The sequence below is a fragment of the Emys orbicularis genome, chromosome 1 (assembly GCF_028017835.1).
Source record: "Emys orbicularis isolate rEmyOrb1 chromosome 1, rEmyOrb1.hap1, whole genome shotgun sequence".
Classification (NCBI taxonomy): domain Eukaryota; kingdom Metazoa; phylum Chordata; order Testudines; family Emydidae; genus Emys; species Emys orbicularis.
In genome coordinates, this window is record NC_088683.1 from 85,888,098 (window position 1) to 85,903,988 (window position 15,891).

Consider the following 15,891-nt stretch of genomic DNA (forward strand, 5'->3'; position numbering starts at 1 on the left):
GAGGGAGAGGTGGGGCTGGGTCTGGCACTCCTTTGGCAGGCAGGGTGGGGCTGGGCCTGACATCCATGACACCCCTAGGAGTAAGGCTGGGCCTGGCACTCCTATCTGGAGGGGGGGCAGGGCGAGGCTGGTATCCCAAGCTGGTGATGGGCAGGGCTGGACTTGGCCTTGCACCCCCACTGGTGGCAAGTAAGAGGGAGGGGTGGGGCTGGCTCAGGCACCCCTGGCTGGTGGTGGACGGGGCTGGGCCTGGCAGGACACCCCTCGTGCGGGAGGTTTAGCGCTGGCTGTTTGTATTTTGCCTATACACTGCTTTGGACTACATTTCCCATCATGCTTTGAGGGTGTGTCTACGTCACAGGAAATATACATCACTGCTTCCGGGCATCGCGAGGAAGGCATTGGGCCAGTACCTACAGACTGATTGATTAATTGAACATCTCAGTTGAATCTGTGGAGCCTCACAGAACAAGATGATGGCGCCGCTCTCTGGGCCGGGCCAGGTAACCGCAGCTCCCCCATCGGTGTCGGTCCCAACCGGCCGGGCGCGGCCTGGCTCTGGGCTCCAGCGGTGCTGTGTGACTGGTGGGCTCGGCGGGGCCGGGGCTCACGGGTACGGGGGAGGGGGACGCAGAGGGATGAAAGGCGATGATGGGCCGCGGCGGGAGGCTGAGCAGCGCGTGAGCGGCCGGAGACGTAACGTCACAATCTGCTCCTGCCGCTAAACCGAATTGCTGTTCGACAGTTAATGAGGCTGCGAACTGAGCATGCGCAGTAACGTCTGCCGTCGTCTTTGCCTTTACTCCCTCTTACTGGGATTCCAGCGTGGTCCCTGCTGTTCACGGGGGAGGGGCAAGATGGCGGGGGGGGGGGGGGGGGAGAAGCTGGGAACCCCGGAGGGTCAAACAACTGTTGTCGTTGCTGTTTTGTGGCTTACCGCTGTAAACCCAGTGGAAGGGGGAAGCATTAGATGTGATACGTTAATTGTATTGAGGCTTTTGACCGTCCCATACGATAGTCTCATAAGCAAACTAGCAAAATGTTAGTGGTCTATATGAAACTACTGTACGGTGGGTGCACAACTGGTTGAAAGATATTCAGAGTTGCTATGAATGGTTTGCTGTCAAAGTACATGGACATAGCTCAGTTCTGGGTCCTGTACTAGTCCAGCTTTTCATTAATGAAATAGATAAGGAAGTGGAGAATGTGCTTATAAAATTTGTGGATGGTGTCAGCTGGGCAGGGGTGATGAGCATTTTGGTGGACAGGATTAGAATTCAAAGTGACCTTGACAAATGACAGAATTGGTCTAAAATCAACCAGATGAAATTCAATAAAGAAAAGTGCAAAGTACTCATTTAGGAAGGAAACCTCAAATGCACAACTACAAAATGGGGAATAACCAGTTAAAGGGTAGTACTGCTGAAGAGGAACTGGGGATTGTAGTGGATCATGAATTGAACATGTATCAACAATGTGATGCCTTTGTGAAAAAGGTTAATAACATTTTGGGGTGTATTAACAAGTGTGTCATATGTAAGATACAGGAGATAAGTGTCCCGCTCTACTCAGCCCTGATGAGACCCCAACTGGAGTATTGTCTACTTCTGGGTGCCACACTTCAGGAAAGATGTGGATAAACTGGAGAGAGTCCAGAGAGAGAAACAAAAATGATAAAACGTTTAGAAAACTTGACCCGAAGGTTAAAAAAACTGGGCATGTTTAGTCTTGAGAAAAAAGACTGAGGGGACCTTAATCCTTTATATTGGTTGGATGGGGTCCTAGTGCTGACCTTACCTAGTTTGTCTTTTGGTGAAACTGAAGTGCCTTGTTTGTGTCCACTATGTATTTACAATGAGATAGCTAATGCATGTTAGTTACTCCATGGTAAAAACACACACTGTCTTAGCATAGGGTACAAACTATAATGCTGACTCGTATATTAGATGCACCATTATTGTTCATGGCTTTGCAACTCTCATGCTGATTGTGTGGTTAATACTGCATCAGAAGTATTTGCATCTGATTGTCTGCAGCCTCCCATTTATATGGGTGTCATGGAAAACCAGTTGAAGCATTTTAATGTAAAGGAATTAACAGTGGCTTTTCCTCCCTCAAATTCCCTTCCCTTAATAAGGGCTTGTCTACCTGAACACAATAGAGGGATGAAGTTAATGCACATAATTTACAGCTCCTGAAATCGCTGTGTGGATGCTCTTGTTCATAAGTAAAGTGGCCTTAGTTTTGATGACAGGACAACCTAGAAGATTACAGGAGTCTTTCCCCACAACATGATATATTAATCTTCCATCCTTTGATCTGTCTTGAATATTTTTAAAGGCTTTTATAGTCCCAGTGTAACTTAGTTTTGTTTTTTATTTGAAGTCCAAAGAGAAGGCGGAAGCAGTGGAGCTTAACTTTTCTGAGTGTGGCTCTTTGTAAAAAGCCTTTACAGTATTTCACAGGTATCAGTTTTGTGCTGACAAAGTTTCACTATATGGTTCAAGGTTAATTTAAGGTGACCATGGTCCTTCTCTGCACTATGTGCTGTTCAGGACAATGAAGGCCTGACAGTGTCGTGGTAGATCCTGCCATGCATGCAGAGGTTGTTGGCACTCCCCTGTATAAGCAGTGTACACAAAGTGGTGGCACTCTTGTCCCATGAGAATGAATCTACAGTTTGGTGCTTTAAACTGTAAAGATTTCTTTTTGATCTCCGCTTCTATCTGCTTGCTAACCACACATGCTGTAAACCTTATCTTTATTACCTATGTGCTCCCAGGAAAATTTAACTTACAAACACAGCATTATCTTACACCTCTCTTACATTATGATGGTAATATTAATGAGTCCTTAGTGTGATGTGCAAGAACAGTCTGCATAGGCTGCAACAAAAATATTTTCAGCTCACTTAACATTGTGATGTTATGTCTCAGCATATTTGAAAAGTGCTATCGGAGATGTCCTGATCCAGAAATGGGGTGTGGCAGTTACTAGACATGCTCTGCATTTGTTTCTGATGAAGTTGCATAGGATGTCTTTCATTATAGGCAAGCTACCTGGCAGGTCATTCCCTCTTTACACACCTGATTGGCATAGCTATTAGGCCTCAAGGAGAAATGTTTTAAATATATCTGTTTGATAGCAGTGCCAGATCCTATACGTGTCTGCTGTGAGGCGTGGTTTTGCTGACAACACTGATTCTGAAGTGTTCTATAAAGGATGCTGATGTTCTTATCAAGATCTGAAGAAGCCAGGCCCATACACTGTGTATTATAGAGATCGAGGACTAGATTCACAGAGATACTTAAAGGTCCAAGTTTTAGGTTCCACTGTGATTGCTAAAACTTCCAATGAACCTTGTAGGTGCTTAAACTCACTCAGTGCCTACATTTTCAGGATAAAAGTTCCCAAGGTGCCTAACTTTCTGCCTTTGAGCATGCGCAGTGCTTCCTTACTCTAAGCATCCAGACGCCTATCTCCTGCCTAAGCTGCAGGGCAGTTCATGAAGGGAAGGAAAGATAAGTCAAGTGGTTGGAGGAGGTGGTGGTATCCACCTTATAACTTTTAGCACAGTGGGTAGAACACTCACCATAGGTGCCTTCTCCTGCAAAGCTTCTGCTGTTAGTGCACCAGTGCTCACTCACCCCTCCCTGGCAGCGCAGATAAGTCTCTCTCCCCCCTCCCCTGCACGGAGCAGCCAGGGCTGGGTCAAATCAACCCCCAGAAATCTCCCCCGACTGCAGGAAGCTCTACACCTTGGGGGGGTGGGGGGAGGAGTCTGCATGAAGAGTGGGGTGGGGGTTCTGGGTGGGGGGGGTGGTGAGGCTTGGTGGGGAGGGGTTAGGTGCAGGGTGGTCAGGCAGACGGAGGAGCAGCGCCGCGTACAGTGATCCCTTCCTCCCCTTCCTGGCCCCATTGCTCCTCAGCCACAGGGGGGAGGGGTCACAGTACGGGAAGCTGCTCCCCGTTTGCCCTCCCTCCAACTCCCTCCGCATCAAGCCTATTCCCCCCCGCACCCAGAACCCTCCCACCGAGCCTCACCCTCTGCATTGGGAGCCCCTAACCAGCTGTATCCTGACCCCAACTCCCCCAGCACCCAGACTGCCTGCTGAGCCCCCACACCTCCCCCTCAGCTGAGCCCTAACTACCTTCACCTGGACTCCCCTACAGAACCCTATTTCCCCTGCACCCAGAACCCCCCAACGAGCCCCTTTGCATCCTGATCCCCCTCTCCCCACAAACACCTGGACCCCTCCACTGAGCTGCCCACACCCAGATTGTGCCACACAGAACTAATGTGCTCTTGAGGGAATTCTACACCAAAAATTAAAAATTCTGTGCCTAAAAATTTTAAAATTCTGCATAATTTTATTTGTCAAAATAACACAATATAATCACTGTGATATTTTGATAAATAAAATTATGCAGAATTTTAAAATATTGTGCGCAGAATTTTTATTTTTTTTGGCACAGAATTCCCTCAGTAGTAAGTGAATGCTAATTCTTAACTCATTACAAATATTTCCAGCACTTGTTGAACAATATATAAGGTGCTGTGCAAGTCGTATCTTTCATAGATCTTGAATTTTTTATTAACAAACTAATTGTCAACCCTTCTGTCTCCTAAACAGTGATGAAACCTGCTCCTTCAGAAGTGTGTACTGCAGTAAAAAGGATACCATTTGCGTCCAGAATATTTCTTTCTCCAGCACCAATTTTCTGTCTCCTGTGACCATGGCAATAGCATTGAGAAGAGCTGTGTGGTCCAATACTATGTGGATGCATGTAGCAACATTCAGTAGGCAGGCCTCAGTACAGAGTAAGAAATAGTGCTGCTTTATGAAAATCCTATGTTTAGAAATTTTCTGGTTTTCTAATTTTTCTTTTTTAAAAGACTCTTGCATTGGTACTTAGCTCTGAGCAAAGTTTACAGTAACACAGGCAGGGAAGTGACCTTTATATTTCACCTGGTTAAAGTTTGATATTTATGGAGTTATGTGCTGTGTTACTAAGTCACGTTTTGACTTGGTTGCCCTTGAAGTTTCTAGTGTTGAACTTTAAAATAGATTAGCTCCATTAACCAAGCTTTAAAGAGCATTTAACATTAGGAGGAATCTGAGATTTGAAAACTTGATTTCTTAGGCTCGTGTTTACCTTCTCTTGAACAAGGAGCAATAATATGCAATGTTGCCTGATTTTGCAGTATTTCAGATTGGCTTTTGGGGAGGTGTTAGTTGAAGATAGCAATATGTGGAAGAAAAAGCGCTGGGAATCTGGAGTTGTAAGCACCGCCAAGGAAATCTTATAGTATCTCCGTCTTCATATAAAGTCGAAGATGAGCTATGTCACGTCTTCTAAAATGTGACAGCGAAAGTTGGAAGAAAAATGTTTTGACAGTTGTGCTGATTCTGGGTTTTCTGCTTCCCAAACTCCTTATTATTTCCTGTGAATGTAATTCAGAGCTTGAAGTGTAGTGGTAATAAAATCTCTTGCTACACTGAAGCTGTAAGTGTAATGAACACCAGGCAGTGCCAACAAAAGTAGAGTTTTGCCAGTAAAACTTTCTGTTGTAGACTAGGCCTAGCTTTAGGTTTCTGTGCCTGTTCTTGTGAAATATGTGGGAAGTAAGACACTTGTGTCATATCTGCCATAAGCAATGGAGTATTAATATTTAACAATATCCATACTTATAGTAAACAGTAAAATAATGGAACATTAGAAGAACTGTACCCAGACTAGTTATTTTTATGATCACTTTCAAATACCAGTAATGGGTTTGACGTTCATGAGCCTAATTTCTTACACAGATATGCATGTCATCCTAATAAATCCCTGAAAAATGTCAGTTTAAAAAAACCCATAAATCTAAGTTCAGATTACTACTACACATACTTCTTGATAAAATCATCTTCAAAGTGGAGACACACTGAAACTCAAATGTTTAAAAATAACAAACCCACACAAGTGGAAAAGTACATCATAAGATAGTTATAAAATGTATGCGTTTACTACCCTGTGATCTGGCCAGAACCAGAAACAATGAGGCATGAGCTCATGAATTACTGTTGAACTAAAACCCCAAACAGTTTTGGGGAAAAGTGAAGATGCTGCAATTCTATGAAACATGAAAGCATTTTTGGAATTGGATGTTGTCATGGATAACAGTCTTTGTATTCATAATTTATCTCATTCTATACATCTATTAGCCCAGCAAAGCAAGGTTCTACATAACTTCTTGGCATTTCTATTTGTCTGTATGTAATGCGATAGTTTTTGAACACTGCATCTGATCAATTCCAACATTTCAGGGAATGTTCTAGGCATCAGTGGGCAGAATCCAATTGATTTTGGTGAAAATCGGAAAACCAGGACACCCTGCTTTACAGGAAAATCAGACTGCCTAGTACTGCAGGCAAAGGAATCTCTGTGGTGTCCCCTGCTGCTGCATATCAAAGGCAGTATCTTAACTTGCATGGGGAGATTGTCTGTAGCCTGGAGTATAAGAAAAGTAAGCGTTTTAGAGGAAGGAGTTTTGGGAGTCAGGGAGAAACAGGGACATGGAGCAGGGAGGAGTGGGGTTGGGGGAAGCAGCAGGAACTGGAAGATAGTGGGAGGGGAGAGCAGGGACCTCGGGGCGGAGTGGCAGGGGGTTGGGAGTTGTGGTGGTGGGGAGTGGTGAGGAAGCAGGGACCAGGAATGGGGGAAGTAGAGATGGAAAAATCAGGGACTAAAAGTGGGGGACAGGGCAGAGACTGTCTATAACAAACCTTAGGGTTTCAGCTCAACCTCTGCAAAAATTGCCTGGAAAGAGAAAGGCAGGCCCTGTGTTTGTGGGAACTGATTCCCAGCCAGGGCTTTGGGCAAGGGGATCAACCTCTGGGATCAGGTGAGAAGAGGAAGGAGGCATAGGCTGAGTAACTAGAGGGTAAAGGGCAAGGCAGCTCTATGAGCAGGGGTTGGGGAATGTAACCTCCACCTCCCCTGATACCTATTTCTGCCTCCCTCATGGTCCCGTCATCACTCCTGTACACACACTTGAAGCAGGCAGCAGCTTAATATGGGGCTTTCTCTAATTGAGTGCACAGCTTGGCCTACAGAAGCAACAAAGTAATGCAACCCTCTAGTATAGCAGTGTTCTTATTTCATTGTGTAAGAAACTATTACTTTAGGAGTAGTGTGCTTGGCCAGTTTGATATGGTATGGGTTTTTTGCAACTTCTTAGAGTACTACAAGGATAACCCTGGGATAGCACCCACGTACTGGGCCAGTTGCAGTTCTAGAAATATGTATTATAATAGGATTGAAATATTGGCATGATATTCCAGACACTTTCTAAATGGATTGGTTAAACTTAAACTGAATGTGCATTTCTGGTTGAGCTCACTCATGTTTGAGATAACGGAATGCAGGTGTAAAGTTAATTTTGTTGCAGTTTCATTTGTTCTCACTGGTGTTTTTTCTCATCTTTGCAGATGGAGCAGTGCATTGTGCTCGCCATAAATCTACATATTCAGTCCTTCCAGAAGACTATAACTGGTACAGAATCAAATCTATTTTGACCCACTATGGACTTCATTTGACCCATAGCTTCAGGGATAAATATTGGAGTAATTGCCCTACCTGCTGTTAGTCTTGCTGTTTTCTTTTGCCAATTATTCCTTTTGCAAGTTTTGGATTGATCTAGCCATTTTCTGAAGAGCCTTGTTTCTAGACATAAGGCTTGTGAAACTAATGTTCCAAATGTGAATCAAGTGAAAAATCGATGCAGTGTTGTCTTCCTGAATCTATAGACAAAGGGCTGTAGTGCCTCTGCTGATATTCGTAGGTTTGTCAAGGGGCCCGGTGAAATTAAAGAGCATGGCTGCTTTTCAGTACTTAGACAAAAGTCATGGCACTTCCATGCAGCTGCTTGGGAAAGTTGAGTAGCAACATAATCAGTTACTGGAGTTCTTTACTGGATAGAAATCTGGGAAAGGAGGTTAGAATAGTGTAGATCCTCTCACCTCATAGACGCTAACAGGCTCTCCAGGGAAGATGAGACAAGCCTCATCTCTTCCAGCAGAATGAGTTTGGTGGAGCTTCACATTTATCATGCTTACTAGGTAGAAGCTGACTGGTAGGGCCTAGCACTTGGTAGAAATCCCAGCTCCCTTTCCTGCCCAGTGGATTAGAGGTGCTGGACTCTTCTGTAGGGCATTGGCCCTGGAATTTATTGAGAGGGCTAGTTGCCATTGTCTTTCGTGCTTTATTTCTGGCTTCTAGGTATCTTGTAGAAATTTTAAGCCTAGTTTCCAAATATTTTCAAAAAAACAAACAAGATACAAAATACTACAAGGAAACTATCTGGAAATCTTATGCACTTAACCCTGGTGTTGGGTAAAATTTTCAAAGATGTCTAAGTGACTCGGAAGTCTAAGTCCCATTGAAAGTCAGTGGTTCTTAGTCTGCTAAATCACTTAGGGCACGTCTTCACTACCCGCCGATCCGGCGGGTAGCAATCGGTCTATCGGGGATCGACTTACCGCGTCTAGTGAAGACGCGATAAAATCGATCCCTGATGGCTCTACCGTCGACTCCGGAAATCCACCGCGGCAAGAGGCGGTAGCGGAGTCGACGGCGGCGCGGTAGCGGTCGACTTGCCACCGTCCTCACAGCCAGGTAAGTCGACCTAAAATACGCCACTTCAGCTACGCTATTCACGTAGCTGAAGTTGCGTATCTTAGGTCGACCCCCCGCTGTAGTGTAGACCTAGCCTGAGTGAGTAAAATTTTCAAGATTGCTATCTAAAGTTCAAAAGACAACTTGTGCACGTAATACCCTAGACTTTCCGCCCGTTTCTTGGTCAGCCAGTCTGACTCATGTCTCTTCCAGAGTGCTCTCACCTGAGCAAGGGGGTGGACTTTATAGGAATAAGGGGATATACTGATCTGTATAATGTTTTCATCTTTCATAGTAAAGTGGAACTTGCCATGACATCAGATGGAAGGACAATTGTCTGCTACCATCCTTCAGTTGAAATTCCATATGAGCACACAAAGGTATATACAGATTTGCACAACTATGTTTCCTGTTTGCTTGAAAGCACAGACAATCTTTAATTTGGCCAACAATGTTCTTTTGGGCTATCCCTTTTTTAGCTCTCATGAAGTGTCTCAGTGTACTGGATAACATGGCCAGAATATCGTGATATGAATTTAGCTACTATCTAGAGCAGGGGTGAGCAAAATTATTGTCCTGAGGGCCACATCAGGTTTCCAAAATTGTATGGAGTGCCGGTTAGCGGAGGCTGTGCCTCCCCAAACAGCCAGCCATGGCCCAGCCCTGCCCCCCATCCAACCCCCCCCCCCAACTTCTCGCCCCCAACGGCCCCCCAGGACTCCTGCCCCATCCAACCTCCCATTCCCTGTCCCCTGACAGCCCCCGGAACCCCATCCAACCCCTCCTCTCATTCCTGACTGCCCCCCCGGGACCCCTGCCCCCATTCAACCCCCCCTGTTCCATGCCCTCTGACTACCCTGACCCCTATCCACACCCCTGCCCTGACCAGCCGCCTGAACTCCCCTGCCCTCTATCCACCCCCCCCGCTCCCTGCCCCCTTACCATGCTGCCTGGAGCACTGGTGGCGCCACAGCCACACCGCCCAGAGCACTAGGACAGGCAGCTGCGCTGCCCGGCTGGAGCCAGGCATGCTGCAGAGCAGCTCATAGCACCAGGTCAGGCCCTGGCTGTGCAGCTGCGCTGCCCCAGGAGCTCTCAGCCCTGCTGCCCAGAGCATTGCGCCAGCGGCAGAGCGAGCTGTGGCTGCAGGGGAGGGGGAATAGCAAGGGAGGGGCTGGGTGCTAGCCTCCCGGGGCAGGAGCTCAGGGGCCGGGTAGGAGGGTCCCGCGGGCTGTAGTTTGCCCACCTCTGATCTAGAGGTAGTTCAAACTGTTGTTGGGAGCAGGGAAAATGTACTATTGAGATGTGTACAGTATATGAACCTGAATGAACAAATCTGGGTTTTCCTCCTGACTGCCACTCACTCCTGTGTGGTCTTGTACCAATCACTTCATCTCTCTGTGCTATAGAGTCCACAGGAGAGATTCACCTGCAGGGGATGCAGACAGATTCCCCTGTAGGCATGGGGGATACAATTCTGGGAAAGAGATTTACAACCAGAGTAAGACAGGCACAGAGTAGATTGATTTTAATCAAAGCGAATCTGGCAGTCTATGGGAGCCTAAAACCTTAGATTTTGATAAATTAATTTTCTTTACATCATTTGTGCCCTTTGTATTCCTTGCACTTATTCAACTTGGATAAGATAAAACAGACTAAATAGACTTTTTGTTTAGAGACAGTTTCACTTTCTAATTCTTGTGCACTAGTAAAATACTGCAGTGATGGATTGTGAACAGTTCAGGGAAGTGGTTAAATGTTTTAATTAGAGTTAAAAAATACTAAAAGCTTACTAAAGTAATGTGCTCATTACTGATGATATTGTAGCCCATACCTCGACCAGATCCAGTGGATAACAAAGAAGAAACACATGATCAAGTATTGAAATCTAGATTGGAAGTGAAGGAGCTAAAGAATAGCAAAGGTCCTACATTTGAGGAGCTCAGCAAAATGTTTTATACAACAAAACATCGCTGGTACCCTGTGGGACAGTAAGTGTCTTTTCTGAAGTATTTGTCCTTTGGGGGTTGAAGGGAAAGAGGAATAAATAACATGGGCTAAATTCACTCCGACGGTAACTCATTAGGTATGACATAGTAATGTTAGCATCAAACTATTAAGTATTTTACATAACACTTAATTTTACATAGGGATAAATTCCTTAAGGAATTTTCACTGGCGATACGGTCTTAGAATCGCACCAAAAAGGGTATTGTATAGTAATGTCAAAGGAGATTATTTTTCTTCATCTGATTGATTAGATGATAATTCTTGTATTCTTCGTTAATGTCTCACTGTGAAACCAATCTATTATGTAAAGTACCTTTGACCAAGAACATTAGTTTCTGCCTAATATCTCTGTTGTCGATTAGACCTGCTCTGAGCAGGGTTTGACACAGTGCTTACCAGTGGCAGTCTACACTAGGGCTTCCAACATTCCAAACAACAGTGGAGCTACACCAATATCGGCAACGCTGATAAATTTGGTAATATGTCCGTCGTGTAGACAAGACCTTAGTTACTGACCTCAGTTCTCCCACTTTGGTCAAATTATTTTCTTTTCAGAGACTTATAGCCTTTGGGAAATTAAAATTCTCAGCATTATCTACCCCTTTTGAATACTTACCTTCTCCAGTGATAACTTTCTAGAATCCTTCCTAGTAGCAGTTGCTTTTAGAGCCTTAAGTTACTGTGAAAAACCGTGGATGCTCCTTTGTCTCAAAGGGCCTGTGATAGGGAAGCATTGTCAGCTCTTATATTTGCAGTCTTTTAAAAGATAAGATTTGTGAGGAGGAAGCACTCCTGATCAAGTTACTTCCACTTTAAGCACTATCTATGTTCAGCTGTGCCAGTGGAAACAAAGCCTGTTTTAGCCTCTGATGAGAGTCCTTTCTAAAGTGGCTTCATAACACTTTAAGTTGGCTGAAATTAACAGGGAACTGAAGAGCTGGTCCAAATTCTTCCCTGAATGACTGCAGTTATATAAGAAAGAGCATATGAGATTAGATGAGGAAGAATTGATTGTAGAAACTTGTAAAAACTCTGCTCTTTCACAATAAGCAACAAAATTTCATTTTCTTGTATATGAAATCAGGGATATCTTCTTCTGATCTAATGTAGTGCTAGTTTTAGTTGAAAGGACACTGTCCACTTGAATTTTTAGTGAAACTGACTATTTAAAAAATGATACCAGTTAGGCCATACTTTTTTTTTTTTTTTTTTTTTAAGGATGTTCTGATTTTGTTTGTTTGTTTTTGTTTTAAATGCGTTTAGAAAGTGGGAGGGAGTCATTGGTGGAGTCATATGAGCAGATCCTGATGAAGGATCAGGTCATTTTTTATTTTCTTGAGTTTTAAGGACCCTTTTCAGCAAGGGAGAAGCTATCTGACCATCTAGTGAAATGAATTTTATCCAAAGTGCTGTCAAGTGCATAGAATAAATAAGCTTGAAAAAACTGAAGTTTTATTTGCCAATTGCTTTTAATAATCTTGGTCGTGGTGGTTGTAACTAAAGTAGGTACAAAATTCAGATGTGAATTTTCAAGTTGGTTGTATTGTGTACTTGTTCATGCAGCAGTAGAAGGGGCAGTGTTATTTATGTAGGTAACACCTTGTGAACAGGAGACAAATGTGTTGATCAGCTCTTGTGTATCTTTTTATAGCACTACTAATATGTAGGCTGTAGACTACTGGTTACAAACAAATCCTGACAGGAAAATCCAAGAATACATTCCAAATTGTTATCACTGCAATTCTTTTTTCTTCCAGGTATCACAGAAGACGCAAGAAACTCAATTCTCCTAAAGACAGATGATTACAATAATTTGTGTCTCTGCTTTGTGTCATTAACCATACTGGAAATTAAACCACAAAAACAGGAGTTTTGCTGATCAATTCTGTATTAGTGTTATCATTAGTCTTTTTCCCATAAATAAAACTTGATTCTGGAATTCTTGTATGGGTAGGAACAGATGATCAGGATGGAAAGGTCCAGCAACAGAGCTGAATGCCTCCAGCTTCCTAGAAGACTGAAATTAAATAAGTGAAACACAGATGACCTTTAAGATTGAGATGAAATAATATTAGGCTCCTACAGCTGTTGATGGTTGCAAGTAATGTAATTGCCTCCAGGTACCACCTTACAAGTGTCTAAAATTATCATCTCTTACAGAAACTGGCTAGCTCTAGTTACAGCTTAGTTTCATGGTATAATTACTCATATTTTTACAGACTGCCTGGAGCTTCCAAATGTAGCTATTTATAAAGCTAACATTCAGTAAGGTCATGTCAGATGCACATGACTGTATGGTTGTAGCTGTGTGGAGGAAGGGATGTCTGCCATGGCAGGGTAGTCATTGAAGATACCAGAGCCTTTCCAACCTGGGAAGGCTTGGCCCTTAAGAAACACTTTTTCTAGAGTCTCTCTAAAGTTCAGAAGATTGTGAGGTTTATATCCTCCATGTTCTAGTTGAAGTTTGCCTCACGTGAGTGAAATTTGTGGGTAGTCAGGACAGTGGAAGATAGGGTTTGACTACAGGCAATTTGAGCTAATCGGTAGCATTAATCTATGACAAGCTTAGCTGCCTTTTGGACCCTGGAAGGCTGAAAGCCTGGCAAATACTCCATTTTATGGGAAGGGGCAGAGGACTGAAACCAGACCCATTTAATCTGTTTAATGAAAGAAATGATTCCTGCTGTATGGCACTAAGTATAAATACATATAAATATTTGTTAGCTGTATTTGACATTACTTCCGAACACTTCAGTGTAACTGAAGCTCGGTTCCAGGCTAACATCTAAAATGTCTGTATAGTGCCTAGCCAAATGGGGCTGGGGCATTTGGGGTAGCTTGCTTTTTTTGTTTTTCCATGGTAGCCTCCAGCAACCATTACACAGATTCTGTTCCTACATCTCTTTGTCCTCTGGGCTTTTAAGGCCTGACCTACCTAGGGGAAAAAATGTCATGGTTGCTGGACATTATTGTGTCTGTCCATTGTCCTACCCACACAGTTGCATTGCCTCTGTCATACTGCCAGATCAGATTCCAAGGCCAAAAGCAATCATGATCATCTAGTCTCACCTCTAGTGTGAGACCTGTTAATTTTCATAGACAGTTGAGTACCACACAGGTTTAATCCTCAGTTCATTTTGATCACTGTTTCTGCAAACAAGTCCAATTTTTTTTTTTTTGGTAATAATTACAAAGCATTTTATTTCCATAGGGGAGGGGGAGTGGAAAAATTGGTCAGTCTGCTGTAAGGGTTAACATCCTCTAAAGAGCTATGTACACTAAGGAGGTTGCTGTAAATAATAATTAATGGGATAATGAAGATGTTCTTACCAAAAGAAATAGAGCACAAGTGATGTGTGAAGTTGAAAGTTCCGGTACATGAAAACTGGTAGCAAATAATTCTATATTATTTAAGCACATGACAGTGAATGGTGACTTTTGTGCATGATATAATATATACTCATGGAAAAACTATACATAAGGTAATTCAATGTATTTAGATGATAAATAGTTTAATCTGTAAAATTCAAAATTTTAAAAAAGCATTTATCCAAATCTAAATGCAAGTTGGTTGGTTTGACCAACCCCCCACCCCAAAACAGACATTCTTGCTAGCAGGGTATGAAGTAGTCGCACTCCCTCCTGCTGCTGTGCAGTCAAGATAGCTGGTTTAAAATTAATTCTGAAATTGGCTGGCGTATTGTCTTGCACACGGATTATGCCCCCAAATACTGAAGATTGTAAAGGAGGCATAGTTAAAGTAGGCCTGACATAGTGGGGGAGATTAGATGCTATTAACATGGTAATACTCTGAACCTAACTTTCCTTCTGAATATATTGCTCCTACCTTTTCATGCTGTCTCTTACAAAGAAATTAATGCCTTGCCAAGTTTTCCCATGATAAGTAAATAAGACTTGATCTTTACCTGTTTTTGTTTTTTCCTTCAAATAATCAGTGATAGTGTGATGCTGTCCTGCAAAATCCCCTGATGAGAACTGACTTGCTATGTTTGGAATTGCCTTTCACCCTTCCAGTTGGCATTATTTCCCTCAGTGGTTTTCCCCAAACCTATTAAGTATGCAGAGTGTCCTGAGCATTAGGTACTACAATGATATGCTATAGAAAGCCCTAACAGAGAGATGGATTGTTTAAAACTTCCAGTAATCAATCACCGAGCCTAAATCTACCCCTCCTTGGCTTAATCCCAAATTTAAAAACCGCTAGATTCTCTGATTAAATTGCCTTCTTTAGACTTTCCATTTCTCTCCCCCCCCCCCCCCCATCCAAAACTTTTATTTTATGGTGCCCAGTGTCTTTCTCCATTATAACAGTTTGCTTTACAGAAATCTCATGTTAGAATATCATTACATGCTACTCTTCCCCTTCTTTGCATCTTAAATTCAGTTAGTTTGTGGTCCAATATCTTCAGCTAGAGTTAAAAATGTCTGAGATGTCTTGGGGGGGTATGTCTACACTGCAGCTGGAAGCATCCTCTCAGGCCACATGTAGACATGCTGGCAAGGCTTGAGCTAGCGCAATTAAAATAGCAGTGGGCTTGAGAGCCCACTCTCTAGCCCAAACTGCAATGTCCACAGTTTTAAGGCCGCTACCTCGAGCCCTGCTAGCGGAAGTCTGTCTACCCAGCCTGGGTGGCTCAGTCCCAGCTGCAGTGCAGACATATCCTTGGTGGCTAAAAATCTTCAAGATTTAAAATACGGCTATTAACAGTATTGCCTCTTCTCTCCAATTCTGCGATATTCAGAGTCTAAAACACACCCTTACTATAAAGTCCCCTCTGCTTTCTTGTTTTCCTTGTATTAACCCATAGTCTTTGGTGGTGTATGTAGTGTCAGAAGTATCCATTCTGCCTTTTCCCATCTCCTGATTTTTTTCCAGGTTATCATCCTATACCAACATTCCAGTTGGATGCTCTAAAACAAAAATCAGTCAATGGTAGATTTCTTTAGGATTCTCTTCCATGCTTTAAACAGCTTGTGTAGAGGCTAGCAAGAGAGCTTTCTGGACTATTGTTTCAGTTCACTTGGACTTACAGTTTTGAGCTTAACCATATTTTTGTTTAATTGTAGTGTCTAGGAGCCCTAGTCCTGAAGCACTGTACAAACACAGAACAAAAAAGATCCGTGCCCCAAAGAACTTACAATCTAAGTACAAGACAGGAGATGACAGATGGGTACAAACCTAACTGACTGGAGAGTACA

The 15,891-nt window shown here is 43.3% G+C and overlaps 1 protein-coding gene across 1 annotated transcript; it reads left to right on the forward strand.

The window, feature by feature from the left end:
- The first annotated feature begins 354 nt into the window (after window positions 1-354).
- On the forward strand, window positions 355-12,540 carry MRPL42 (mitochondrial ribosomal protein L42). The gene is made up of 6 exons (XM_065418963.1): window positions 355-503; window positions 4,635-4,822; window positions 7,476-7,539; window positions 8,957-9,041; window positions 10,489-10,652; window positions 12,429-12,540. The coding sequence occupies exons 2-6, from the start codon at window positions 4,738-4,740 to the stop codon at window positions 12,472-12,474; spliced, it is 444 nt and encodes a 147-aa protein (XP_065275035.1). The 5' UTR covers window positions 355-503; window positions 4,635-4,737; the 3' UTR covers window positions 12,475-12,540.
- The last annotated feature ends 3,351 nt before the right edge of the window (window positions 12,541-15,891 follow it).